Raw genomic sequence first — 25,382 nt, 5'->3', positions numbered from 1 at the left:
CAGCTTCTTCCTTGCTGCTGCGGGCGGGTGGTGTAGGAGGTCAGACTAGGAGCTCCCGCATATATCCTCGGGAGGCCACGCATCTCCTAACTGCTTGGTTCCCGGAGTTGGGGACCTTCTCCCGGCCCAGCGCCCACCCACAAAAGAGGCAGAGAAGTTAGGATCGTTGAAAACCAATAATTTATCAAAAACGCTGCGAGTGTATGCGGGGGAGGGTGTCGCGACAGACAGGGCAGCCGTGGGCAGGCGCACAGGGAGGGGACTGTGCGGGGAGGTGGGGGTGGCACCCTGCTGCGGGCGATGTGTGGGGGAGGCTAGACATCCTTGCCGCGCAGGCGCAGCTCGTGCCGCCGCAGGTGGTTGTAGAGCGACTGCACATAGGTGAAGACGCACTTGGGGTCGGGCTTCTTGCCCATGATCATCATGTCCTCCACCTCCACCAGGGGCACGCAATCCACCAACATCCTGCGGGGGAGGGGGGACGAGGAGGATGGTTGTGAGCACCAGCCCTCCTCTTGTGGCGCCCCTTTACCCCGAGGCCTTTTCATTGGCGCAGCCTGCTCCAAACTGTTCATCGTATGGGAGGGAACAAAGCCTTCCAGGAAGGCAAGGAAGTCCTGGATCAGGCCCACCAGCTAAGCCTAGAGGCCACGCTGCCAGTAGCAGAGCTAGGCAGGTAGTAATGGAGACGGTGGGGAGAAGAGCAAGACCCTGTTCCATCAGGCAGGTTTGGGTCTGTTCCTACTCCTCCAGCCCAGGGGCGGTCCTGACTCCACATCCCACCCATACTCTCCCCGGAGGCCACCTTTTGCTTACCCTCACTGGCACACGCCAGTTGCTGGAGGGCTTTCAGTTGGGCCATTGTGCTAAAAGAGCTATACCATTGGCAAATCTTTCTCTGTGGCCAGGGCTCACCCCAGCGACACCCTGGGCCCTTGATAATTACCTATCAGCTACCTAATCTGGCACTTACTGCCAACAGGCCCGAGGACCCTTGTCCTTGCCCCAGGGAACAACCACATTGTAGAAATGGGAAATGGAGGCCATGGAGTGTGTGTGTGTGTGTGTGTGTGTGTGTGTGTGTATGTGTAAGAGAGTTGGGAGGCAGGCGTTAACTCATCACCTGCCTTGGGTACAGCAGAGGAGGACATTATCCCAACCAATACTGACTGGACCTTCTACACTATGCTCAGGTGGGTGGACCATCCCTCTGATCATCCCTGGGTGCAAGCTGCACTTTAAATATAGGGAAACCGAGTCACAGGGCAAAGGAGCTGTATGAACCTCACAGCTCAGTAGGTGCAGGGTTGAACCTGTTGGGACCCAGGCCCCCCAGCCCTGGGTTCTGGCACTGGCCTGGTGCCTACTCTTCCCTACTGCAGGACCCCTTTCCCCACTCTGGAGTAGTTGTGGCTGTGACCCAAGTGACAGCTGCAGAGCAGAAGCTGGAGTCTGCTCTCTGGCTTTGTTTTTCTTTCTCTCCCAAATCAAGACTCTTCTGCCTTCTTCTCTGTTTGCGCTGTCCCGCCTGCCATGCCAGGTGCATGGTAAGTGCTCAGGGAGTGTTGAATGGGTTTGCATCAGCAGAGACAAGGCCAGGGACTGTTCCTGTTTCCATGAGACAGGAGAGCCTGAGACCATCTTCTATCTTGCACCTTCAGAATTAAATCCAGGACTGTGGGTAGGGCTGGAGCTACTCCCAGCTCACCTGGATTCCTTCATGGAAGAAACCCGGGAGACAGAAAACCTTCAGTCCTTCAGGGTCTGCTCCAACCCTCTGCAGGTGCTAGGTGAGGCCCTGCCCTATTCTGTGACTCTGTCTCCTTCTCCTTGTAACAGCATAGTCTTTCTCTACCTCTCATTTGAGACTTTGGAAACACTTAGGATGAGTAAGGTATGCCTTTGGGGGTTGTCCCTGCCCCAAACTGGGCTTATTTCCCCAGCTGTACCATGGTGCGGAGGTAGCCTCTTTCTGAGGCTTCTTCCAGCTGTGGCTATCTTCCCAGGGATCCCGGCTTCCCTCCCCCAACCTGGAGCTCCCTCCCACCCTTGGTGCCTTCCCTAGAGACCTTATAAAGCCATTGTTTACACTGGGGCACACGGCTCAGGGCTCAGGCAGCCTCAGTGTCAGGCCAAACACCAAGCAACTGGAGCAACAGTACAGCTGAGTCACACTTTCCAGCTGGATCAGGGTTGCACTAGGCTCCTCTCCTTCCAGGCCAGCTCACTGGGCAGAAGCTCCCAAGTCCATATATGACCTGGAGATAGCACCAAAGCCATCTTTCCCTCACCTGCACCCCTGAGTAGATGCATGTGGGATGACCCCAGGTCCTCAAGGGCATCTGAGTGCACCCTAGTTGAGTCTGTCCCTGACTTCCATTACTTGGAGCAAGCCCCTTGTCCCTTCTGAACCTCTATTTTCACTCCTCTATATAAAACAGAGGGAAAATAGTAATAGAGCTAGGAAGAACGCTGCTAAATGGGAAATCTGGAGAGCCAGTCTTTGGCCCTAGGTCTGACCTACCTCCCCACCCTGGGAACACTTTGAGGTCACCTCTCCTCTTCTCTGAGGAAACTGTCTTTGATGGGGCAGTTAGTTCAGGATCTAAATTCTCTCCTATAGCCCTAAAGTAAGATGACCAGAGAGGAAACGCCATAGCTAGCTTGGGCAGATCCAGCCAAGAACATCCTTCTGTTAAACTGGCCCTGTTTCTAAACTTCCCAGTTTGGTATCTGACACCACCAATTCCCCAGAACCCACACTGAAAGCTTGGGAGTAGTTTTGTTTGTTTTTTCCCCAGTGGTTGTCCAACCTAGGGTTTCTCAAATGCTAGGCAGGCGCTCTACCACTGAGCTATACCCTCTGCCTAAGAGACTTTCCTGTTCCAGTCATCTAGCTCATCCCAGGCCTCATCCAAGGCTTGTTCTAGAATGCTAACCTGACCACATCCACCCTCCTGGTTGAAAACCTTGAGGATTCTTATCCACGGTAGGAAGTTCAGACTCCTGACTGTGGCCCCTTCCTTCATCCTCACACCCAAGGCTCAAGTTCCTTCCCTTCTCATTCTCCATCTCTGAGCACTGGCTGACCCTCTGTCTGGAAGTCTTCCCTCCCTTAGCCTGAGTTTGTTGCTCAGATCCCAGTTTAGTTTGCACTTCTGTCGGAGAGCCATCCCGGGGCCAACAGCCAGAGTCAGGTGCCTCCCCTGGGAGCCCATGGTCTCCTGGGTTTTCCCCATCATAGTCCTTCTCACCTGGGTCGACACTGCTCATTAGTAATGGCTTCACCTGGTAGGCCCTGCGCTACCGGAAGTCAGGGTTCTGTCTGACTGCTTTTATAAGGCTCCCCCTGCACCCGCCACCCACCTCCCATTCACTTCGCTGAGCCCCGATGAGTAGATTCCGGTGAAACAGGGCAGGTGGCAGAGGCAGTGTTTCTCACCGTGGGGCCCCGAGCAGGGGTTAGGACTTTTTGGTTTTTACCAGCCCCTTCTGGACCAGACAGCGGTAGAACTCCTGGATGTACGTGTACACGCACTTCCAGTCAGGCTCTCGAAGCCGCACCATGTCCTCTGTATCCAGGAGTTGCGGGCAGTCCGCATGGGTCCTGGGGAGGGTAGGGGGCCAGGAAGGGGCAGGTAGGCAGGGCCCAGCCAGGGAGAAGAGGGTAGAGGTTGAGAAGAGAAAAGAGAGAACAGAGACACACGCACATACAGACACACAGAGACATGAGTTCAGTTACGTTCTCAGTGCTGCAGTCTGCCAGCCCCCCGCATGCCCCCTCCCCATTGTGGACGTGCCGCTCACTACCCATCGCTAATGGTGTGCAATGCAGACAGGGGTGGGGGGGTCAAACCAGTCACAGGTGCAGAGAACTCTTGGGGCAAGCGGGAACGCGGGGTGGGGGCAACGGCGTTGGCGCCGAGATTGGAGAGGAGGGCTGTGCCCCAGGGAGGGGGGGTGAGGGAGGCGTGAGAGGAGGTGGGGGAGGAGGGGAAGAAATCCGGAGGGAACCAGAAAGAGTAGGGGAGAGAACGAAAGACAGACGGAGGAGGGTGCTGAGGGTGAGGTGAGCGGAAGGGGCAATGATTCCAAAGTGGAGGGCTTGCTGATGTCCTATATAAGCCTCTGGCAGCACCTATATAGGCTGCACGGGCACGGTGCCCGGGCCAGGAGCCTCCTTTTGGAATCTCCAGCCGGGACCCCGTGGGAGCAGGAAGCTCTGGTGATAGTGGGAGGAGAGCAGGACAGAGAAAGGGAGAAAGGAGGGAGAAGGGGCAGAGGGAGGAGGGAAGGGATATGGACAGGGCCACCTGGTGGGCTTTGGCCTGGGCTGGTAGGCGGGCCTGCCGCTCCTTCCTTCCGGCGGGCACCTGGCACACTCAGCAGCAGGTGGGCAGGGGGCGGAGGAGGACAGGGACTCTGGGTAAGGGTCTCAGCTGGAGACGGACAGTGTGGCTGGCCAGTTCCAGGGGGTCTCAGGGCCGCTGAGCCCAGCCGACACCTGGGGCCCACACTTACTCAGCAGATGAGAAGGCCACTTCGAAGTTCTGGCGCCGGTTCTGTGGGCTAAGCTGCCCATAGTCAAAGGCCTCGGGGAAGAAGTTGTGTACCAGGGCACAGAAAGCCATCCCATCACTCCAGCTGGAGGAGAAGTTCTGGATGTCCACATGCTATGGGTAGGAGGACCGGTCAGGATCCTGGCGGGTAACTCTTCTGGACCTAGCGTGTTCCCCCGCCCCAGGTTTTGGCATTCTAGACCAGGGCAACTGGGCTCAGAGAGGCCCTGCGGCCTCGGAGTATGAACCTTCTGCAACTCCACTTGTCAACTTACTTGTCTGCGATTTAGCAGGATGGAGCTATGGCGAGGTCAGTGCCGCTGAGCTAAGGCCATGGTCATTCCTCCATCATGCCTTTCCTCACAGAAAGTAACTCACCCCCCACCCTGCCCCGGTGCAACAAGGAGGTGACTCTGAGGGTGGGATCTGGTCTTGAATCAAGCCCATCACCGAAGGGGCCCTCAGGAGGCCCAGGGTCTGGGCCCTAGGGTCATGTAGGCTCTTTGAGCCTCAGTTTCCTCATCCCAGAAGCCTTTCCGTGTGCCCTGCCAGGGCATGTGGCCCCTGTGAAGCCTACAGGGGAGTAAGAAGTTCTCCCAAGAGGGAGGTGCTAACCCGGGGCCTGGGAGGGCACTGGGCCACCTGGCCTCCTAGGGCTCACCTCGTAGCCGCGTGTCTTGGCTCGGCACCAGTCCAGCAACATCTGCTTGATGCTGTTGGCATTGGGAACCCCGAAGCTGGTGGAGCGCTGCACAGCTGTGCGAGGTCCACCAGGGCTGCTGTGGGGGGGGGTGTGTTAGAGCAAGGTCACCACCTCGGAAGAACCATCCTGTGGACCCCAAGGCCTTGCCTTCCGCGACCTTCAGCTCCTTCCCACCACAGTTCAAGCCCTGTTGCTCCCATCTCCGGCTTTGCCCATCATCCCTCAGGCCCCGGCCTCTTTGGTCATCAGGCCCCACGTCTGCCCTCTGCTCCTCACCCCGAGGCGCCCTCTTTCTCCAGCTTCTCAATCATGGCCTTGCGTGCTTGGGATGCTGAGGTCTTGGGCAGACTCTGCGCCTTCATCAGTTCTTTCTTTTTCTCTGCCTGGCGTTTTTCAAGTGCTGCCAGGCTCCCAGGCCGCGGGCTGGCCTGGTCCTCTCGGTCAAAGATGCTGTGGGTGAGGAGGTGACCATTAGGCTGGAGGAGTGCTGCTCTGGAGCCACAAGCCTGGGCCATCACTTGCTGAGAGAGGGATCCTGTAGTCTCTCCCACACCATGTTATGTCCACTACCTACACTTCTGAGCAGCAAAGAGGGCATTATCTCATCATACTCATCTTACAAGGGAGTACACTTTGGTCAGACAATGGAAAGTTGGGAGTCAAGCTTTCTTGATCAGAAAAAGATCAACTTTTGGCTCCCAAAAGTTCTCTGAGAAGTTTTAGTGTATTGTTAAGTTCCGATTCTGGGCTTTATCAAGTAATAAAAAAGGACCAACATAATAATAGCGATGGTAATAATAATAATAGCTCATGTCTGTTCAGCTTTTTATTTTTTATAGTGCTGAATAAGGATCCCAGGGTCAGGGGCTGGGGATTTAGTGCAGCAGCGCAGCGCCTGCCTGGCAAGCGCAAGGTTGTGAGTTCGATCCCTGGTACTGGAAAAAAAAAACAAAAAAAAAGGACCCCAGGGTCTCCTGCATGGGAAGCAAAGTATTTTACCACTGGGGTACACACTTAGCCTTCCTGTGAGTCATTTCAAACTTTGCAAGGGGTAGGTGGGAGGCTGACACTATTTCCACTAACGACAAGGAAACTGAGGCCTCAGGTAATAACTTGCCTAGGATTTCAGAGGACATAGGGCGCACGGCTGGAAATTGAATGCAGGTCCCTGATTCAGAGTTTCTGGAACCTTTGGTCTCTAGCCTGGATTCTGATCCAATCCCTGCTTTCTGCCAGCACTCCCATCCTCTGTAGCATGGAGGTATACACCTCTCTCAAGGGCTAAGCCGCTCTGTAACTTGGGAGGCGGTCTGTGGACACTGCAATGTGGCCGTTCCAGCAGACAGTGCCAGAAGGCCTTTCTAGGGTTTGATGTTCTTGCTGCTTCTCAGAGCTGTGAGCCCCGAAGCAAGTCTCTGGCTTCCCTGAGCATCTCCTTCTTCCAGGTTATGGCTGAGAATTGAGACCACAAAACAAGCAGGAATGATCTGATTCCCACTTTGTCCCTCCCACCATCTCAGTCTATCCCTCTGCAGAATGGGTATGCCATGAGGTCCCCCCCTATGTATGTGAGTAGGTGCCCATGCCCACCTGCCCATTTTCTTAGATGAGGAAGAGGAAGAGGAGAAGGTCTTGGTTTGCACTGTAGTGCTGCCACTGCCATCTGCAAGAAAGGGGAGAGGGAGTGAGGGGAGGCCTGGGCCTGGACATCAGGAGACAGGAGGAGGAGAGGCTGTACAGAGGGATGGTGATAACCACAGGCAAAGAAGAGAAAATGATGGCGCAGTTGAAGACAGAGAGAGTGGTTGAGGAAGAGCCCGAGGAGGTGAGGAGGCAGGCAGGCACAGGGTGAAGTCAGGCAGCCTTACTCTCCGAGCGCCTCACAAAACTTGACTCCACTGTGGTGGTGCGGGCTGTCCGTGTACCATCATCTAGAGGCATGGGAGATGACAGGGAGGGTCACTGGGGCTCACTGGGGAGCACGTGCTCCCACCCTGAGCCCTGGTTGGCCCCTTACTGGACTGGACGAGCCGCTCGGTCTTGGTCACAGTGCTGACGGCGGAGCCATCAGCCGCCCTCTGGCTGTGCCTTGTGGTGGTCTCGGTGGACGTGTTGCTTCGCCTCTCCCCTGGCCGGGCTCGTGCCTCCTGCAGTCGCCGTTCCCGTTCCTTGTCCCGCTGGTCTGGGCAGGGGATGCCCCATGCACGCCCAGAAGGGTCACCCAGTGCCCACACGGCACATATGCATAGGCACACAGGGCACAAAAGATGGGATGGAGGGCAGCTTGTTAGAAATACTAAGGACACAGGTGACAAGGGCTTCTCTAGAAGCATCTAGGGGTGAAGGGACAGCCATAACTTGTCAGAGAGGGGTATGGGGGAAAAGGACTCGGGTAAAAACTAGGGAATACGGAATCGCTGACCTCAAAGGGGTATTTGGATCCAAATAGGATGTTTCTATAGGAATGAGTAGCTGAGTGGAGGGAGTATCTAGATCTAGGGAGGAAGGAGCTGAGATCGAGGAAGGAGAGGCTGGGTAAACGTAGTAGCTCAGTGGTTCATAAAATGGGTGTTAGGAAGGAGAACAGCAGCTGGAGGAAGGACTATCTAGGTCCAGGGAGGGAATGACTGGAGGTATCTGAGAAGTAATCTGATCCAGAGAAAGGGTAGTTGGGAGGGAAGCCGGTGAAGGGGGTTGACAGGGCCTAAAGAATGTAGGCAGAGAGGCTGGGATCCCCATCAGTGGGCCTGGGGAAAGCAGCTAGATTTAGAAAGGGAGTACTTGAGAGGATCTGGAGGAAGAAGTGAATCTAAAATTAGGGAAAGAATAGCTGTGTCGGGAGAGGAAGTTATCAGGTGGAAGACGTAGCTGTGTCCAGGAAAGGGGAAGCGGGGTAGAGGCAGAGGCTAACATGGCCATCAATGGATCTTGGAGAGAGAGAAGCACCCGAGAGAAGTATCTCAATTCAAGGAAGGGGAGTTGATAGCACTTACAGAAGCCACTGTGTCCAAGGAGAGAGTGGGTAAGAGAGGGAGTGATTGGGTCTAGGACAGAGAAGGGAACCTGCTCAGGGACAGTAAGCTGGGGTGGCCAGGGGAAGAGAAGCAGCTAGGGAAGGGAGCAGCTGGGTCCAGCCGGAAGGAGGAAAGGGAGTAGCTGGGCTAGGGAAAGCAAAGCTGGACAGGGCAGTTACTGAGCTGCAGCATCCATGAATGGACCTCAGAATGAAGCCAGCAGTTGAGGGATCGAGCACCTGCATCTAGAACAGGGTTCTCTACCTCTCTTCCTTTGTCTGAGCTCACGGAGTGCAGCCCGGATTCGCTTCCGCTCCTCAAAGTCTGTGCTCTGATCCAGCTGCAGACAGAATTGTCACTGAGCACTTGGGGCCTGCCAATCCCCACTTCCCTGCCAACCCCTAACCCAGCAGAACCACTATACCATCTTGTCCAAGACCCCTTCATCCTCTATGGCCATCAGCTCCTCAGTGCTCAGCGGGCTCTGCCCCTGTGGTGCTTTGTCCGCCTGGGTCTGCTCTGCACCATTAGCGGCTTCCACTGCTGTAGAGGGAGGCTCCGCTGGCTCTGGCTCCATCTATGGGGTAGGGAGAGGGCAAAGGGGATGTGTGAAACCCATCATGTCCCCAGTGGGCAGAAGACCAGATCCTGGGGCTGTTGGCACAGCTTTGGAATTGACCAGCAGCCTACCAGTCTTCCTGTCCCATGCTGGTATGCTGGTGTCAGGCTCAGGGAAGCGTCCATGACAGCCGTGCTGTAGGTTTTCCCACATATTCACAATTATATTAATACAATTGGTAGTTAGCAGTATAATGATTTCCATTCCATAGCATTTGTATAAACACGAGGGCTATTACTGTCCTTAGTCAACAGGAGGGAAAACTAAGGCTTAGGGGAACTCCCCACAGTCCCTCTGTAAATACAATGCAGCTGGCAGCCTGGGGTTTGAGCTGAACGGAATCTAACTCTGGAGCCTGAGTTCTCTCTGCCGCTTCATTCCCAGTCCCCTCCCCGCAGGCTCTGCTGTGTCCTGCCAAGTCCTGAGGCCTGGGTCCTCCTGGGTCAGTGCCCAGGTGGCACATATCCCAGCCTCCCTTGCCAAGGGGGCTGGACCACAGCCTGAGGGTTCCTAACCAGGTGTCTGACTAGGGCTTCCCTGAGCCAAGACCTCTCTGAAGACCTGTCCTATCTATCACCCTCCCTGCCCTGCCCCAGCCTGTTGGGAATCATCCTCCAAGGAACCTCAAGACCTAACCTAGTGCCCTATCCCTCCCAGGGCACCTCCCAGCCCCCAGACCAACTACTATATCCCCTCCCCTCCTGACAGGGCCTCTCTGCTATGAGAGTAAGGAGAGCCAAGGGGGCAGCTGTTTCAGGGAGGCTTGGCCTGGCTGGGAGGGGGCATGGGGGTGGAGTTGGGGGCTGGGCCATGCCAGAGGCTGCTAGAGCAGCTGCCATGCAGTACTCGGGCTATTACTAGGGCTATTACTGTCTCAGTCTTGGAGCTCTCATGTCCTAGTCCTCTGTATAGACAGACAAACTGAAGCTCAGAGAAGGTGGTAGCACACCTAAGGTCACTCAGCCTGACTCAAAGTCACCCCCTCCCTCTGACCAAGAGGGACTTACGAGACTGCTGCTGTGGGTGGGGCCGGTGGAGGAGCGGCGGCGGGTGCTAAAGGCAGGTGGGTGGGCTACAGGGGTTCCAGCATCCTCAGCCGCCTGGAAGAGCGCCTCAGGGTCGGCGGCAGCCAGGAACAGCTCACTAGGCTCCAGCTCAGGCTCAAGGTCCAGCACAAGTGGGACCCCCAACCGTAGGCTCAGCATCTCCACCTGCCTGCTCAGCGCGTCCAGCCTCCGGCTCATTGTGGCTGTCTCCACCCGCAGCTCTTCGGCTGCTCGAGCTACTGGCTCCATGGCGGCTGCAGCTGCCTCAGCTGCCTGGGTCACTGCTGCCCGGCCTGCCTCAGCCACTGCCCGCAGCTCCTCCAATACCTGGCCCAACTGCTCCTCCAGGGCTGCAGCCATCTCAGGCCCAGGCCCAGGTACCCCTGGCATAGTGCTGGTGAGGACTCTATGGGGTGTAATGTTGGGACAGTGGCAGGGACTGCTGACTACGGCTGGCAGTGTCAGAGTCTTTGCAGCTGGTCCGAGGGCGAAGGCAAGGGCAGCGGGCCTGCCCCGCCCCTGCCGGCCTCCCAGCCCTCCACCAGCCAGCTGGAGCTGGGGCCCAAATAGAAACCTATTCTGGGCTCCTCTGTGGAGGGGACAGAGTGGGGGAGGGGTGGCTTGCCCAAGCAGGCTACTGCTAGGCCTGGCCCTGGCCCTGCAGAGATTACAGATCTATAGCACAGCAAAGCTGCACACATTTTGAGGGATTACTGAGACTAGGGCTCCATGCTTCCCTGGCGGGGAAACTGAGGCAGGGAGCAGGGAATAGGTCTGTCTGAGCCAGCACATCTATTAGATACGAGGATTGAATCTGCCAGACTCCAGAGCCTACCCAGCTTTCCTCTTATGCAATACTGTTTTATTAAGCCTTAAATAGGTGGGGACATGGAGGCATGGGGAGGTGGGACTTTATCTACTATAAACAAGGGTCTTGACCTTGAGATGAATGTCCTTCCTGGGTGCTCAGATCCCACACAGACTGAACAAGTGATTATAGGCACACCGTCTGTTCTCCCTTGGTGAGGAAACTGAGGCAAATTGGCAGTACTAGACCCAGGTTTCACTCTGGCCTCTTCCATTCATCCCTCACCCCTTCATGACACTCTACCTTAACCCCTCGGTAGAGGGCATCTGGGTCCTGCTTTGATGGAGGAAGGGTGTTTCCTTGCCCCTACTTCCTCCCTCCCGTCCCTGAGAAGGCCCAAACCTGGCTTTAACCATCTCACCTCAGCCAAAGTCCTGTTTAGTCCCTGGATCAGCACAGAGGGCGTTAGTTACCTGGGCAGCTGGGTAGCTTGCTAGGGATCCCTTCCCCAGCTGAGTTCCCAGCCAGTCGATCCCAGGCTTGGGAATGAATAATGGAAGGGTGCAGCGTATTCGGTTCCCGTGGCACCTGCTAGGCTGCTGCCTCACCTGACTGGTACCCCCTGCCTGTCTGTCTCCCATCAGTGCTTCTGCCCAACCCCCACTGGGAGATTGATGCAGATGCTAATCACTAATCTCCAATCCCCCTAATGGCTCAGGCTGATCTTGGATGAGCTGATGAGCTGCTCTGCACCTTGCCGCTGATGTCCAGTGTGGAGTGGGAGCAGGGTCACTGGGGCTGCCACACGAAGAGAGAGGCAAGCCCCTAACACCCTCTATGAGCCTCAGTTTTTCCATCTGCTCATTAGAAATGAACCAAATTACGAAGTAAGGATCAAAGATCAGAAAACAGGAAAGCCGGTGTCAAGTGAGTTTTGGACATGCTTGGTGGGTGATACACTGCAGTTTGGTCTTAGTTCTGCCACCGACTGGCTGTGGACTGTGGATGGCCACCTTCCCTCTCTGGGCCTCAGTTTTTCTGTACAAACAGTGGTGGGGAAGCAGAGCAGAGAAACTCTGCCAGCCCTGTGCCCTTACGCAGTTTGTGTGACATTGGTGGATGATGAGGTGGTGGGGTGAGAAGGGGCTCACCTTAACGCTGCAGCCTCCTCGGCTACCAGGGGAGGCATGGCTGAAGGTGGTGACGTGAGTGACACTGCCCATCCGGGTGAGGGTCCCAGGGTTGTTGACATGGGTGATGGTGCTCTTGTTCCCACTGCTGGTGCTGAGGAGGGTGGGGGGTGTCCGCAGCCCCAGTGTCAGTTCTGAGCAGGGAGAAGGATGGCTGTCAGAATCAAGTGCAGCGAGGGCAGTGCCAGCTAAGGTTGATGGCACCCTTGTTCCCACAACATCTTTTGGAGAGAGCCTGAGCCCTGGCCGCAGCCTGTGTCCTACGACGCGCAGATGGGTGGCTACAGGTGCTCATCCCCAGTAGTGGGGAATCAGTAGGGAGGCCTACCTGCCCTCTGGTTGCTTGTGGGTAGTAGCACTCGGCCCGTGGAAGCCTGGCCACGGCCATCCTTGATCTCGATGGTGAACGTGGTCTTCATACTGCCCCCTGGCTCAGCAGTGCCCACAGCCACAGGCAGCGGGGCACTGGGATCCTCTGAGCAGGCCACGGGCTCCCCCGCTCTGTTTTCAAGGGACCTGGCAGCCAAGCCCCGCCCTCTGGGGCCCTCCTCTTGGGGGCAGCTCTGAAGCTGGGCCAGGGGCCGAGCTGTTCCTCTTTGCTCCTTGTTGAACTCGGAGGAGGTGTCACTGGGCCCCCGAGAGGAGGAGCTCCTGGAGGAGGAGGCAGAGGTGGTGCTGATGAGGGAGGGGCCCAGAAGTCTTGTGGGGGTCAGGGAACCAAGGGCTGCTCGGGTTGGCCCATCCTGAAGCCTGGCAGCCGTAGGAGAATCGGATGCGAACTTGCGGACACGGTCCCGCACAGAGCCAGCCCGATGGAACGGGGAAGGTCCACTGCCAAGTGGGGTGGACTCTAGAAGGGATGAGAGGGCTGTCAGTGGCTGGGTGGGACAGGACACGGCTGGAGCCGGGGGCCGTTGAGAATAGGCAGTACCTTGACTCTGGGCGGGCCGTTGGGGGCTGAGCACAGACAGAGAACGCTGACAGGGTTGGGGTCCAGCCAGGTCTGGCAGATTGAGAGGGGAGGGAGTGACGACCATGTGAGAGAAGAAAGAGTGGATAGTGGGGAGCCCACTGATATCCCTGTCCTCCACACATGCCTATCCTCCCAAACCCTCCACAGACTCCAGCCTCCCCACCCTTCCCGCTGTTTGGGCCTGCCCACTCTGTGGCGTTTCCTGCAGGCACTTCCTTCTTACCTTCCCCCACTGACCCTAGGGTGACTTGGATACTCCTGGGGGCCAGGGCTAGGGTTAGTTTAGGTTCGGGGAAGTGTCCAGATCCTCCCTGCCCATGGGGATGGAGGACACCCCCGGCCAGCATTGCCCATGGCTCTGTCTGCGAGATGGGTGCACTCCCTTATTGGGGAGAAGAATGTGCCTGAGGCCCGTTGCCTTTCAAGGCTACAGGGAGGCCTCTGGCCATGGGTGGCAGGGGTGGGCCTGTCTAGGGGCGGGGACACCTCAGGGGCAGTAGAGGGGGAGTGTCAGGGACTGCCTGGACCCAAGGAGGCTGGAGCTGTCCAGGCACCAGAGCTCATTCCGCAGGCAGGGAAAAGGAGGGTGGGGCAGAGAAGGCAGATGCCTGTAGCTACCCCTTCTATGACCCTCACCTGCTCTATTTTTGTTGGAGGGGCCTTTGGTGGGGGAATGGGCAGCAGGAGGCTCTGTGGAGCCCGGCAGGAGCTGCAAGGCAAACATGGTATAGGCAGGACTGACTCCTACAGCAAGGAGCTCACCCGCCTGGCATCCCTGCTCCTGGTCCAGACTCACCTTGTTGGCCACCTGGCCTTCCATGCTAGGTTGGGCCAGCGACTCTGGGAGATCAGGGGTGGGAGTCCTGGGGGTGCTGGGAGGTGGCTCAGGGTCCCCTGGAGCCTCAGCAGCAGCACATGGGGCTCCAGCTGGTTCCAGTGGAGGCTCAGGAGAAGCAGTGCTGGGTGAATTGTCAGGTGAGGCAGTTGAGCTAGGTGTGTCCCCAGGTGGGGCCCTCAGCAAGAGCGTCACTCTGGTCACATCCTGGCTGGTATCCTCAGGAGCTGGGGTTGGCTCTGGAACTCCTGCCTGCTGTTCTTGTTCCTTATGCTCCGGCACCTGTGGGGGACCCACAGGATGCAACCAAGGCTCCCCTGCCTTGAGTACCACCCCCACCCTTGGAAGACCAGGCTGGCAGGTGCCCAGGGTATGCAAACTAGAAGGGCTGGGCATGGCTTCCTGTGGGCACACCTGCACAAGCCTTTGATCTCTACTTCCCAGTCATCTGGCTCTGCCCCAGCCAAAGGTGGTTCAGAGAGGACCAGTGCCTAATGTCAGTGTTTGGGGATAGCAGGATGCTGGCCAGGAGCTCCCGGCCAGCCGTAATAGACTCTGGGAGCACAGGAACCTGGCCCTGGCCTCAAGGAGTAGGCATGGAGTCCTGCCATGACCAAGGACTCAGCGGCCTCTGCTGGCCATTTAGAGAATCTGCATGGCCTGACTTCTCTCTCACACTCCGTGGGGAATGCAGAGGCCAGTCTGCCAGTGCTCTGATGACCCAAGGTAAAGATGCAGGCTGTGTGGAAGGCGAGGGCCAGCCTGGGGATGGGTTTATGCAGGGAGGTACCAGGGTCAGATTTGCATTTGTAAGAGATCTCTCTGCTGCTGAGTGCAGCTTGGATGGCAGAGATGGGGGTGGAAAGTAGGAATGGAGGTGGGGAAATGCCTGTGTATCAACAAGGGCGGCAGTGGGGAAGGGGCAGAGACCTGGAGCAGTGCAGACAGGCTAGGTTTGAGGAGAAGCCTAGGCAGAGATGAAGTCTGGAGGTGAGGCATGTGCCCAGAGGTTGCCTGGGAGATAGGAAGAGACCTGAGATAGAGCCCTAGTGTCCCTTAGGGCTGGAGGTTGCCACTTACAGTCAAATACCAGTGTAGCAAAGACAGACAGGCACCGTGCGCCACGGGCATCTGTGGGCATTCCCAGGCCACCCTCCCACCATGCGTCCACTCCTTACCTCACATTGTTCCAACCTGTGTGCGGCCAGCCCCTTGCTGTCCTCTCTGGAGCTGTTGTTGGGACGACCACTGCACAACCTCCCAGCTACAGTGGCAGCTAGAAGGGCAGGGGCAAATGTTAGGCAAGTGGCCAAGGAAGCACTGCAGGCAGCACACAGTAGGGCAACGATGGGACCTGGGCAGGGCACCTACCCTCAATCTCCTGAGCCCGTACACGGCGGATGGCGGCTCGGATCAGCTTGCGCTCCTCATACTCGCCGGCACTTCGCAGCTGCGGGTGAAAAACAGGCCCCGAGTGTTGTGCTGTAGAGTGCAGGTCTTCTGCCCTGCCCCTGTCCCCTGCCCTGGCCTGGGCCTCACCAGTGTGGTTAGCTCCTCCACATCATTCATAGACTCCAGCTGCCCTGCCAGCCGTGCGAGAGCAGCCCGCTGTTCAGCTTCCCGATGCTGAGAGCTGTGGAAATATCTTGACTGTTACTACCACTACCAGGGCTAGGTTGTGAGCTAAAGGTAGGGGCCAGGGCAGGGTACCCGGAACCTTGACAGAGGAGGGAGTAGCTACCTATGCAGACCCTTGACTGCACACTGATACATGCATGTCCCAGTCATGTTGTCCACACCAGTGGGACCAAGATAACACGATCGGCACATGGCCCATTCCCAAAAACACCCCTGCACAACTCCGAAGTGTGCACGCATTACCCACTGTACACACAGCAGACGTACCTGTGCTCACAGCTGCCTACACACATGAGCTGAGCCCTGGTACACTCGACCCCTCCCACATGCATGTTTGATCCTCGGCCACTCACTGCAGCCAGTTCTCCTTGTTGTCCTGTCGCTCGGCACGGAAGCGCTTCGATGCCAGGGCTTCCTCCTCGCGCTCCAGCTCCTGCCGCTGCAGCTCCCGGATGGCTGAACGGATGCGCCGCCGCTCTGCCAGATCTGCTGTGACCTCTAGCTATAGGGTAGGTGGGGGCGAGGGGCGGGTCATTCTGGCTGTTAGGGGCGGAGGGCTGGTACCAGCTACCCACGGTTTTGCCTGGGGCACAATGAGGAGCCTGTCTCCACTCAGTCTGCCCCAAGCCCTTTACATGCCTGGCCACCCACTGAGGTTGTCAGGGGGAGACCCTACTCAGGGATCAGGGAAGCCTGCTGCACACTGTGGTTCATAGAGCACCTACTGTGAGTAAGCAGCTGGCAGCTGCCCACCTGTGTCAGATGCTAAGCAGTCAGGCACTCCTACCTGCAATTCGACTCCTGCCCCTCAGAGCCCCGCCTCAGACCCCCAAGAGCTACGGAGCCACTGTGAGGAGGTCAACCCTGAGAGTTGGAGAAGAAAGAAGCCCTGGAGAAGAAAGTGTAATTCGGTTAGCTGGAGTACCCCTGAAGCACCCCTGGAGCAAGGAAGACTTCTGTGTTGTAGTCCCAGAACATCACAGCTCTGTGGATGACAGATTGGGAAACTGAGGCAAGGACACTTTCTTAGGCATCTCCTAGCTTCTTGCCTGGCTGTGGAGTATCTGTTCCCCTTACTCCCTGGATTGGCTTTAACCTACCCCTAGCCGCCATCAAAGGAGCCAGGCCCCAGAGTGGGAAGGTCAGTCCCCCAGAGAAATAAGGCAGCTGGCCCTAGGGGATACCCAGATCTCTAGAGAGGGTATACATGGGGGACATGTACTCCTACCAGCTTCTCAGCCCTGCCTGAAATTTGGGGTGGCTAGTTCAGAAAAGGGCACTTTTTCTGGGCTGAGTCAGCCGATCCTGGTTTCCTCTCTGTAGACTGGATCCCACCTCCCAGGGATCCTGTATAGCTCAAGGGAGAGGGCTGGCCCAGGATCTCTCAGGAAGACAGAGGCAGAGATAAGCCTTCAGTGTGTAGTCTGATAGCCAGTTGGGAACAAGTAAAGGCAGGGTGACTTCCTCATCGCCAAGTATCCTCTATCCTCTTCCTTTTTATCCTTCCCCTCCATCATGCCTTCCTGCTTGATAGGGGAGCTGGGGAGCTGGAGTGGGTGGAGAAAGATAGGTTCTAGCAGGGAGTGTGGGCGGGCCCAATTCAGCCAATAGCTAACCTGCCCTAGTCTGAAGAATGGTGAAAGCCTAGAAGGACAGAGCCCTGGAGCTCCACATTCCTGAAGTGCTATGGGAGCATTTCCTAAAACTCAGGCCAGAGCTATGTGTTGGTTCTGTCTGGGTGGTCAGGGACATATTCTTAACCTCTCTGTTTTCTTGCGTCTTTGTTTTTTTGTTTGCCAGATGGGACAAAGGCCCCCACCTCAGGGAAGGGGAGGGGATGGAACAGAGACTTGGGGGTGTAACCATCAGGAGAAAGAGTGAGGCAGTGCAAATGGGGAAGACAGGACATACTAAGAACCTGACTGGATCAGACCTTGTACTAAGCCCCCGCTAGGTCCCCACCTCACAAAAACCCTGGATACAATACTATTCCTGACAGAAGAGGAAACTGAGGCTCAGTGGGAAATGATTTGCTTATGATCAAATGACCTGAGTTAGGATTTGAACCCAGGATTCTGTCTGCAGGGCCTGCCCTAGATTGAAGAAAGCTGTGGTGCTGGGGCCTAACTGCTATGGCAGGGAATCTCAAGGACCTGGAAATGTGTTGGGGGGGGTGTCCCTCTGGCCTGGGATAGAAATGCCAAAGCCCAAGGGGGCCTATTATAGCAGAGGGAGGGAGAATGAGCCTCACTTTCCCAGAACACTTGGAGATTGGGGGCTTTACGGGTCTGCTGGCCCTCCTGTGCAGAGGACAAAGACCAGAAGTGCAATAACTAGCCCTGTTTTCCAGGTCCCCATTCCCAATGCCCTGGGGTCCTGAGATGCAGTCCTTGTCCCTTAAAAAAACCGGATGTGGGGCTGGGGATTTAGCTCAGCGGCACAGCACCTGCCCCGCAAGCTCAAGGTTGCGAGTTCGATCCCCGGTACAGAAAACAAAAACAAAAACAAACAAACAAACAAAAAGCCAGATGTGATAATTTAGCCATTTCTGCAAACCCGGGCGCCTCAGGGGTGTGCACTCCCTAGAGATGAGTGAGGGTGCTCGGGTACCTGGCCTGGCTTTCTCTGTTTGGGAAGCTCTGATTCTGTTACTCCTCAAAGGACTCTGCCTTCTTGAGGGAAAGTTCTATCTGAAAACTGGGAACCTCCCTCTGATCCCTCTGAGTGGGTGGGGCAGGGCCGAGGGATGGATTTCATTCCGATGGGCACCCCTTGGTATGAGCCTCCCCTGTAGGCCTGTAGACAAAGGTCAGCCCACAGTGTCCCTGCTGTGTCCTCTGGTCCCCACCCTCTCAGGCACCACCGCTGTTCGGAGGGAGGGAAGGAAGTACAAAGAGCCATTGTCCACCAGGGGGAAGGGGAAAGGGATGGGGCGGTTTCGGAAACTGCCCAGTGAAATTCTCCCGGGAGGAAAGAGGGTGCTTCCTCCTCCCCGGAGGCTGGGCCTCCAGTTATTTTCTGCTTTCGCTGCTGGGGTGATCTGGCAACCCTCTCGGGTCAGTCTCCCCATCTGCACAGGGTAGGTCAGGTATTCTGACCTTTCTTTGCTTAGACCCCAGGACCCCAGTTACTCCCGGGCGACGAGCCGGCAGTGGAGCGAGGCATCGCTAGGGGGCGCCGAAGACTTGCCGGCTCCCGAACCGCCCGCGCTCGCAGGGTCCGCCCATACCTCTCCCACCCCGCGAAGGGCTAGGCCCCTAAAGCGGAGCTAGACAGGAAGCCCCCTGCCACCGCCTGCTTTAATGTCCCAGTCTACAGAGAGGAAACCGGAGTTCGCAGAACCTAAGCTGCTTCCCAGGTCATCCCGCTAAATTGTTGGAGTCGGAACTCGAACCCAGGACGGGGGCGTAGGGCGTGCCTGCGTGTGGCAGAGGGACGCGCGGCGCGAATGTCCCCAGGTGCCCCCATCCCGCGCAGCCCACTGCCCAGTCCTCAGGAATGTGCGGGAGCAGAGGCCGGAAGCAGCTGCCCGGTCCCCAAGTCTGCTAGGGCGCTGAATAGGCGGAGCGGGCCCAGCTTTGCCTTATAAGGCCCGGCCCCACGGGGAGGGGCCCGGCTCAGGACGCCCCCGTTCCTGCCACGAGGCCGGCAGGGGCCGGGACGGCGCGCGGGGAGCAGCGATGGCGGGTGCGGGGCAGTGGAGGAGCTGATCTGGGGGTGTCGGGGTGGGAAAGCCTTTTGGGTCCAGCGCGGTCGGAATAGCGGGGCGGCTCGTTGGTACTTTCCCAGGGGGTTTGAGACCGGTTGAGCCGACTTCAACCGCTGCTCAAATTCCTTCTCGGAAATCTTTTTCCTTCGCCCAGTAGGGGCTGATCCCTGAACAACGCCCGAGCTTCCTTCAGTGTGGACCTCCAAGAGATGAGGGTGCTCGGGCAGCTGGCCTGACTTTCTGTTTGGGATGCTCTGATTCTGCCACCCCCATCAGGACTCCTGACTTCTTGAGGGGAAGTTGAGCTGACCGGTAGGCGCCTTTGGAAACCCAGCCTCATCCCCTCTAGGTTGCACCCAGTCTGCAGAGGCAGCTGGTGGGGACACACCCAGAGTTTGTCTAAGGCACTGGCCTGAAGACTCACAGGCCAGGTGCTTGCGGAGGACATGGCAGCAGCTGGCACTGCCCCTTGGCTAGACTAGGCTGAGTGGCTCCAGCCTCTGCCTCCTGGGGAGTGATATGGGGGTGGAATAGATCATTTGTCTTCCCCTAGGGAAAGTAAATCTTTAATTTTCTCTCCTGGACAAGGGTCAGGGTCTGGGAGGTGGGGCTCTGATTTCTCTTGCAGATCAGCTGCTGCCTGGTGCTGGTGCTAACATCCTTGTCCTGCTGTGTTGCTCCACAGCCTCTCTGTGCAAAGAGGTAGGAAGGCCCTGGGGGAAGGAGTGGGAGTGGACCCATCCTGTTTCTGTCCTGAGATCTGGGCCCACTCCTCTGTCCCACTGCAACCCCAGAACCTAGACTCTGTATTCACACACACACACACACCACACACGTCTTCCTCTCACTCTACAGGTAAACACACAGACTCAGAATCAAAAATGACAAACTAGAAGACCCAGAACCTACGCAGCCCACAAAGCCTGTCTCTCTCATAGGTTCTCCCAGACTTGACTTTCCCAGCGTCATGGTCCCTTCTGGAACTCAGATCCTGACACAGCTCCTTTGAGCAGGTGATTTCATGTCTATGAGTGGCAGCATCCTGGCTGTCAAAGCTACTGTGAGAAAAGTACATCGAGCTTGCTCCCTGCTATGCGCTAGCATTATTAATCATTGTTGCTATCATTATCACTGGGCCAGCTTTCCAGGGTTGGGCACTGCTAAGGCTGTTACTCAGAAGAGGCAGATCCAGCCTCCCCACACCTGTGGCTGCACATGGGCGAGTCCCTAGCAGTTACTGTTTAAACAGGTGGTGGCAGTACGGGGCTGGGAGGGACCAAGGCTCAGCACCTGGCAGAGACAGCCACATGCCAAAGGGTCCTCTGCACCAGCCACACGGAACCAGCCTGGCCTTGTTCTCTTGACCCCCTCCTCCTGACTCATCCTCCATTACCTCTGCCTCTCAGCTGAAAAGTTGCCTGGATTGGCCCCGGCTCTCTGACCTGGCTTACCCGCTCCATAGTAAAGTCATGGGGCAACTTACCAGTTTCCGGAGGGCTCCCTCATCCAGCCCAGCTAAGGCCTCGTCTGCCATGTTGCTGGCTCCTAGCTCCGTCGTGATCTCCTGGTGATACCCCCAGTGCCTGTGGCACCTGAAACCAGCTCAGGGAATTCTGCATGGGATAGACATGAGTTGTCAGGCCTGCTGGAACTTCTGGAAACCACAGGCACTTGGGCTCTGTGCCTCAGTTTTCCTGTCTAACCCATGAGCATCCACTGCTGTCCTATCCTTGCTTGCTGACCCTGTGATATGGCTCCTGGCTGGGAACTCCCCTTTATCCGAGGTTGGTTTGCTGGAAAACTCACCAAACCAAGAGTAGGTATCCCTGCTCCAGCTGTGGCAGCTGGGCTGCCAGTCTGTTGTGTGGCCTAGGCTGGGCTCTCATCCTGTCTGTGCTCAAACAAGCAGGGCAGGGACCTGGACTGAAAAGCTGGGCTGGGGCTTGGGGAGAAGGGAGGCCTACCCAAGCTGTCCTTACCACCAGGGGGGTTACCCCAGCCTCCACTTTCCTGCCTCACCTGCCCATGCCCAGGGCCTGCCCAGCGCCCAGCCACTCTGCGAGCTCTGCCTCTAGCTGAGCCCATGTCCAAGTCCTTGCTGCCACAGCCACTTACTCCCCCAGGTATGGGAGGTGGACTGTCTTCCATGTCTTGGAGGGAACCCTCTTTGCACAACCTTCTTCATTCTGTCCTCTCCATGATATCATGAAGACAGGTATCCTGGCACCCAGCTCCTCCTGCTAGTTCACACACTATTCATTTCCCAGCTGGAAGCGCCTCCAGAAGCTCAGCTTGGTGGGGTTTGTTATGGGGAATGGGGGAACCCCAAAACTTAAGAGTGCAGGGAGAGATCTAATAGAAATCTTGGTCACTTCTGGCCTCTGAAGGCCCCTTCCAAGCACCCCCAGAAGCCCAGGGCATTCCCTTTTGACTCATCACTGCCCATCAAACAGACCCTTAAATTCCTGGCCCAGACCCCCAGCCCAGCTTCCTCCTGTAGCCCAGATGTCTTTCTGGAATTTGAGAGTCCACGGCCTAACACACCTAGGTGCCCAGGTTACCTCCACCCCCCCACCCCCTCACCCCCGTTGATTCATCTCTTAATCATCCCTCTCTCCAAAACAGTCACTCGGCGAGTCACCTATCTGGTGAATGGGTCTGGGGGAGTCCAAATCATACAGTTGGGGTTTATTAGACCCTGTATGTTCAAGTCACTACTTGCTCCTTCCACCCTGGAAGGCTCAGGTGGGTGTCAATTTCGCAACCCCTTTCTGTCAAGGTCCATGCCCCTTATCTGGCTATTTTGCTTGGGGAATCCCTCCACCACCCCCAAAATGGATCACTCAGACATCTCTAGCCTTAGGTAGTGAGGACATTCTGTGCTCCTCATGTTTTTTCTTCTGAGGGGTGGGGGTCCGAGTACCTAATCTCGGGCTGAAGATACTGTGAGAGGTCTCTCTCTACTCAGATTCCTGTCTACCGCCGTACCACCCTGAACGCGCCCGATCTCATCTACTCAGATTCAGGCTGCCGCCTCCCACGAGTCCCGTGGCTCTCTGTCACACAGATGGGGTCCCTGGTATCGTGAGGGCGCTCGGACATCTGTGGGAACTTCCTCAAGGTATCTGCCCCTATAGGCTGGAGCCCCTGGGGGTCGTCTGGGGGTCGTCGAGCCTCCTGGAGGTCCAAGGGCGTCCTTTCTCCATGGCCTGGGAACCTTAACCTGTGGTTTGGTTCCCCCGTGATTCGGGGAGGCTCCCCAGGTCTGGGAATATCAAAGCCCCTACCCAGATAGATATCCGGGTTCCACTCCTGGGAACCGTCGGCGGTTCTGGCGCCGCCCGGAGATCCGCACACCCACCTCTCAGTCCAGCCCGTCAGTCCGGCGCGGGCTCGGGTTTGCTCACTCGGGATCCGACAGGTCTGGCCGGAGAAGCAGAGACCTGGGGCTCCGAGGCCCGCTCAGCAACCGTCCCCTGGACTCTGCTAGAGCCTCGCGTCCCGCAGCTCCAGCCGCCTCGCTGGCCCCGCCCCACCCCACCGCACTATCCCAATCCTCAGTTGGGTTACGCCCACCCTCGTGCCCCATTGGGTAAATTCAATTTGACGGCCACGCCCCGAAGAAAGACCCTGCCCTTTTCTGGCTGGGGTTGTTGGGTGTTGTAGTCTTGGGGCTGCTGCCGTGCTGTGTTTGGTGGGTCGAGTGGGCTTTGGCACATTGGCAGCAGGCTCTATGCCAAAGCTCGGGAGGGCTTCCGAGCCAGGGTAAGTGGCCTAGGATCCCACGAGTCCAGAGCAGTCAAGACAGCCTCCCCGCCTTCCTCTTTGTTCGTGAGACCACGTTCCTTCCCTCGACTCCACCCACTCGCGTCAGTGCTGAAACTCCGATGCTGCCCCCCAGGCTGTGTTGGGGGCATGCGGTCTGGGCCATCTCAGAGCAGGGACTGAGGGACCAGCAGCACTTTGACCCTACGTTAAACTTCCCGGGACTATCTGAGATGGAGCAGGATGAATCACACAGCCTGTCTTCTTCAGCCATGCACCCTCACCTAGCGTTGTTTTCACTCCAAGCCCTGCAGACTCTGTTGGAGCACTGGAAGCCTACAAGGGAGTATGGACTCCAGACTGTTATTCAACAAATGGGAGAAACTGAGGCCCAGAAACAGCCAAAATTTCTAAACAAGGAGTCAGCCAGGAGACCCACGAGCCCAGACCCACAGGGGAAAAACTACTCCCTCTCGTATGCGGGAAGGCCCTGGAGCTGTTCACAAGTCTCCATGGAAACCGAGAGGGGTGGAATCTGGGAACATGGGGTCCTGAGTCCTGCCTATCAAATAAAAAAACTTTTAAAAATATTTGTTTACTTTGTCCCTGCCATATAACAGGTGTATAAATCCCTATAATAAGGAAATGATTCCAGGATTACTGTCCCATTATACAGATGAGGACAAAAGCCCAAAGGTAGTGGAGCTGTGTTTCATACTTAACCTCTTTTGTAACTAACCACTGTAGTAATATGGAATACTGAGGATACTGAAAAGCCTAGGTTCAGATCCTCTGAGACCCATCCCCTCCACACAGTCATTTAAGGAGAGAGCCAGTATCCACTCTGAGGCTCATTCCCATGTATCTTCTCATTTCAATTCACCATCCCCAGAGGTGGTTCCCATTTTACACATTGGACAACCGAGACACAGGGAAGGAAGTGACCTGTAGGACACATGGGAGGAGAGGGGCACAGAGTCCAGTTTGGAGAATAAAGACAGTTTGAGGTCTTAGGCCATCTCTCCCTGGCCTAGGTGCCACCTAATTCTCCAGAACGAGGGTGAGCACCCTCCGAGCCAACTGTGTCGCACTTGTGCATCCCTTAGACCACCCATGTCAGATTCTCAGGGCCTGCTTGAGTGGCAGCTGTTAGCTCCAACAAATGGGCTGCTGATGGTAGCTCTTAGCCTCTGCTGACTGGGAGGAGACACAGGGGTGAGTGCCTGCGCATCTGGGTGTTATGTCTTGCTCAAGTGTGCATTCACTCCTAGTGGTATGACAGGGGTGTGTAAGTCCTGCCCTGTCTTGTCATCAAGCACTTACGGCCACCCTCCAGCTTACTTGTCTGCCTTTTTCTCTTCCTCCTTTCCAAGGGTGGCAGCAGGGGAGGGGTGTGATTAGTGGTGGTGGTGTGGTGGTGATCTAGATATCAAAGGGCAGTCTCGTTTTGGTACTGGGGAAGTTTACAACTGAAGCCCAGGAAAAAGTAAACATCCCTGGGGAAGGGCCTGCTATTTGCTGAGCACCTGTTGCATATCAGACAACTATTTTAAGTTGACCACTGTGCAAGATAGATATAGCCTCATTCCACACAGGAGGAAACTGAAGCTCACTGAAGTCAAGGCCCTCTAGGCTGGTAGTAGCATGAAAACAGTGGAATTCAGTCTGATGTCAAAGCCCCTTCTCTGAACCTTGAGAGCAATCCTCAGTGTGTGTGTGTGTGTGTGTGTGTGTGTGTGTGTGTGTGTGTGTGAAGGGACTCTCAGAGGAGGTGGTGCGAAAACTGATCCTTGATGAGTGCAAAGAAATTTGCCCTATGGAGAAGAGAGGGAAAGGTATGGAAGGATACTTGTGGCAGAAAAACCATGTGAGCAAGATCTGGGAGGCTTATGAGTAGGAAATGGAGGAGAATGGGCTGTGGGTGGAATAGGAAATGGGGGTCGTTCCCTCTGAACGACAGGTGAGCTGGGTGAAGTGATGCTGAAAGCATTCAGAAGGTCTAGGCCTCCATCTGCTCAGAAGAACGAGTTGGACTGGACCACCTAGGGTCCTCCTAGAGCAATGACATAGAAGAGGAAGGATCCATATTCTTCCAGGTCCAACTCTGGACTGGCAGAGCGGGGAGTGGCTGGAGCAGCTCAGGGGCCAGGGGTGACATTTTGTTTCACAGTCTAAGTCTGTGAATGAATCCCCAAGTCATCCACACTTTTCCTCCTCCCAGTCACGGTCCTACAGAGAAAGCCTAGGCTTGGGGATAGGAGGCAAGAAGGATGATATTCTTAGCTCTGGCTCCGCCCCTTACAAAGCCTTGGTCCTCTAAGATCTTCACTTTCCTTATGTACAAAATGGAGGTACTGTGTGTGCTGTGAGTTTACTAAGCCTATGTCTTTGTTACTTTTTTCATGGCTGAGACAAAATACCTGACACCTAAGGTTAAAGAAGGAAAGGTTTATTTATTGTAGCTCATAGTTTTTAGAGGTTTCAGTTCATAGTTTGCTGGTTCCAAGGCAGGGTGGCATGGCA

The 25,382-nt window shown here is 56.3% G+C and overlaps 1 protein-coding gene and 1 long non-coding RNA gene across 5 annotated transcripts; one reads left to right on the top strand and one right to left on the bottom strand.

Moving 5' to 3' along the window:
* Nucleotides 1-157: 157 nt before the first annotated feature.
* Smtn (smoothelin) lies at nucleotides 158-22,694 on the bottom strand. Of its 4 annotated transcripts, XM_005396293.2 has the most exons (21): nucleotides 22,456-22,683; nucleotides 20,578-20,707; nucleotides 15,739-15,887; nucleotides 15,287-15,380; nucleotides 15,119-15,197; nucleotides 14,926-15,023; nucleotides 13,709-14,029; nucleotides 13,549-13,621; nucleotides 12,871-12,942; nucleotides 12,268-12,789; nucleotides 11,901-12,073; nucleotides 8,701-8,853; nucleotides 8,541-8,616; nucleotides 7,280-7,444; nucleotides 7,131-7,193; nucleotides 6,853-6,925; nucleotides 5,539-5,712; nucleotides 5,221-5,338; nucleotides 4,522-4,673; nucleotides 3,443-3,607; nucleotides 382-465 (listed from the first exon to the last, which is right to left on the bottom strand). In XM_005396293.2, the coding sequence occupies exons 2-20, from the start codon at nucleotides 20,626-20,628 to the stop codon at nucleotides 3,463-3,465; spliced, it is 2,751 nt and encodes a 916-aa protein (XP_005396350.1). In that variant the 5' UTR covers nucleotides 20,629-20,707; nucleotides 22,456-22,683; the 3' UTR covers nucleotides 382-465; nucleotides 3,443-3,462. The 4 variants fall into 4 exon arrangements, with proteins under 4 accessions (XP_005396349.1, XP_005396348.1, XP_005396351.1 ...); XM_005396292.2 differs by lacking the exon at nucleotides 3,443-3,607 and having other exon boundaries at nucleotides 158-465; nucleotides 5,221-5,335; nucleotides 22,456-22,693; XM_005396291.2 differs by lacking the exon at nucleotides 3,443-3,607 and having other exon boundaries at nucleotides 158-465; nucleotides 22,456-22,690.
* LOC106149859 lies at nucleotides 18,762-20,571 on the top strand. Its single transcript, XR_001236305.1, has 4 exons — nucleotides 18,762-19,072; nucleotides 19,249-19,406; nucleotides 19,723-19,796; nucleotides 20,033-20,571. It is a non-coding gene; the product is annotated as an uncharacterized LOC106149859 (long non-coding RNA).
* Nucleotides 22,695-25,382: the final 2,688 nt, after the last annotated feature.

Source organism: Chinchilla lanigera, unplaced genomic scaffold (assembly GCF_000276665.1).
Source record: "Chinchilla lanigera isolate Chin_1 unplaced genomic scaffold, ChiLan1.0 scaffold00054, whole genome shotgun sequence".
In the NCBI taxonomy this organism is placed as follows: domain Eukaryota; kingdom Metazoa; phylum Chordata; class Mammalia; order Rodentia; family Chinchillidae; genus Chinchilla; species Chinchilla lanigera.
Note: the sequence above shows the minus strand (reverse complement) of the source record. Positions and strands in the feature narration are given on the sequence as shown.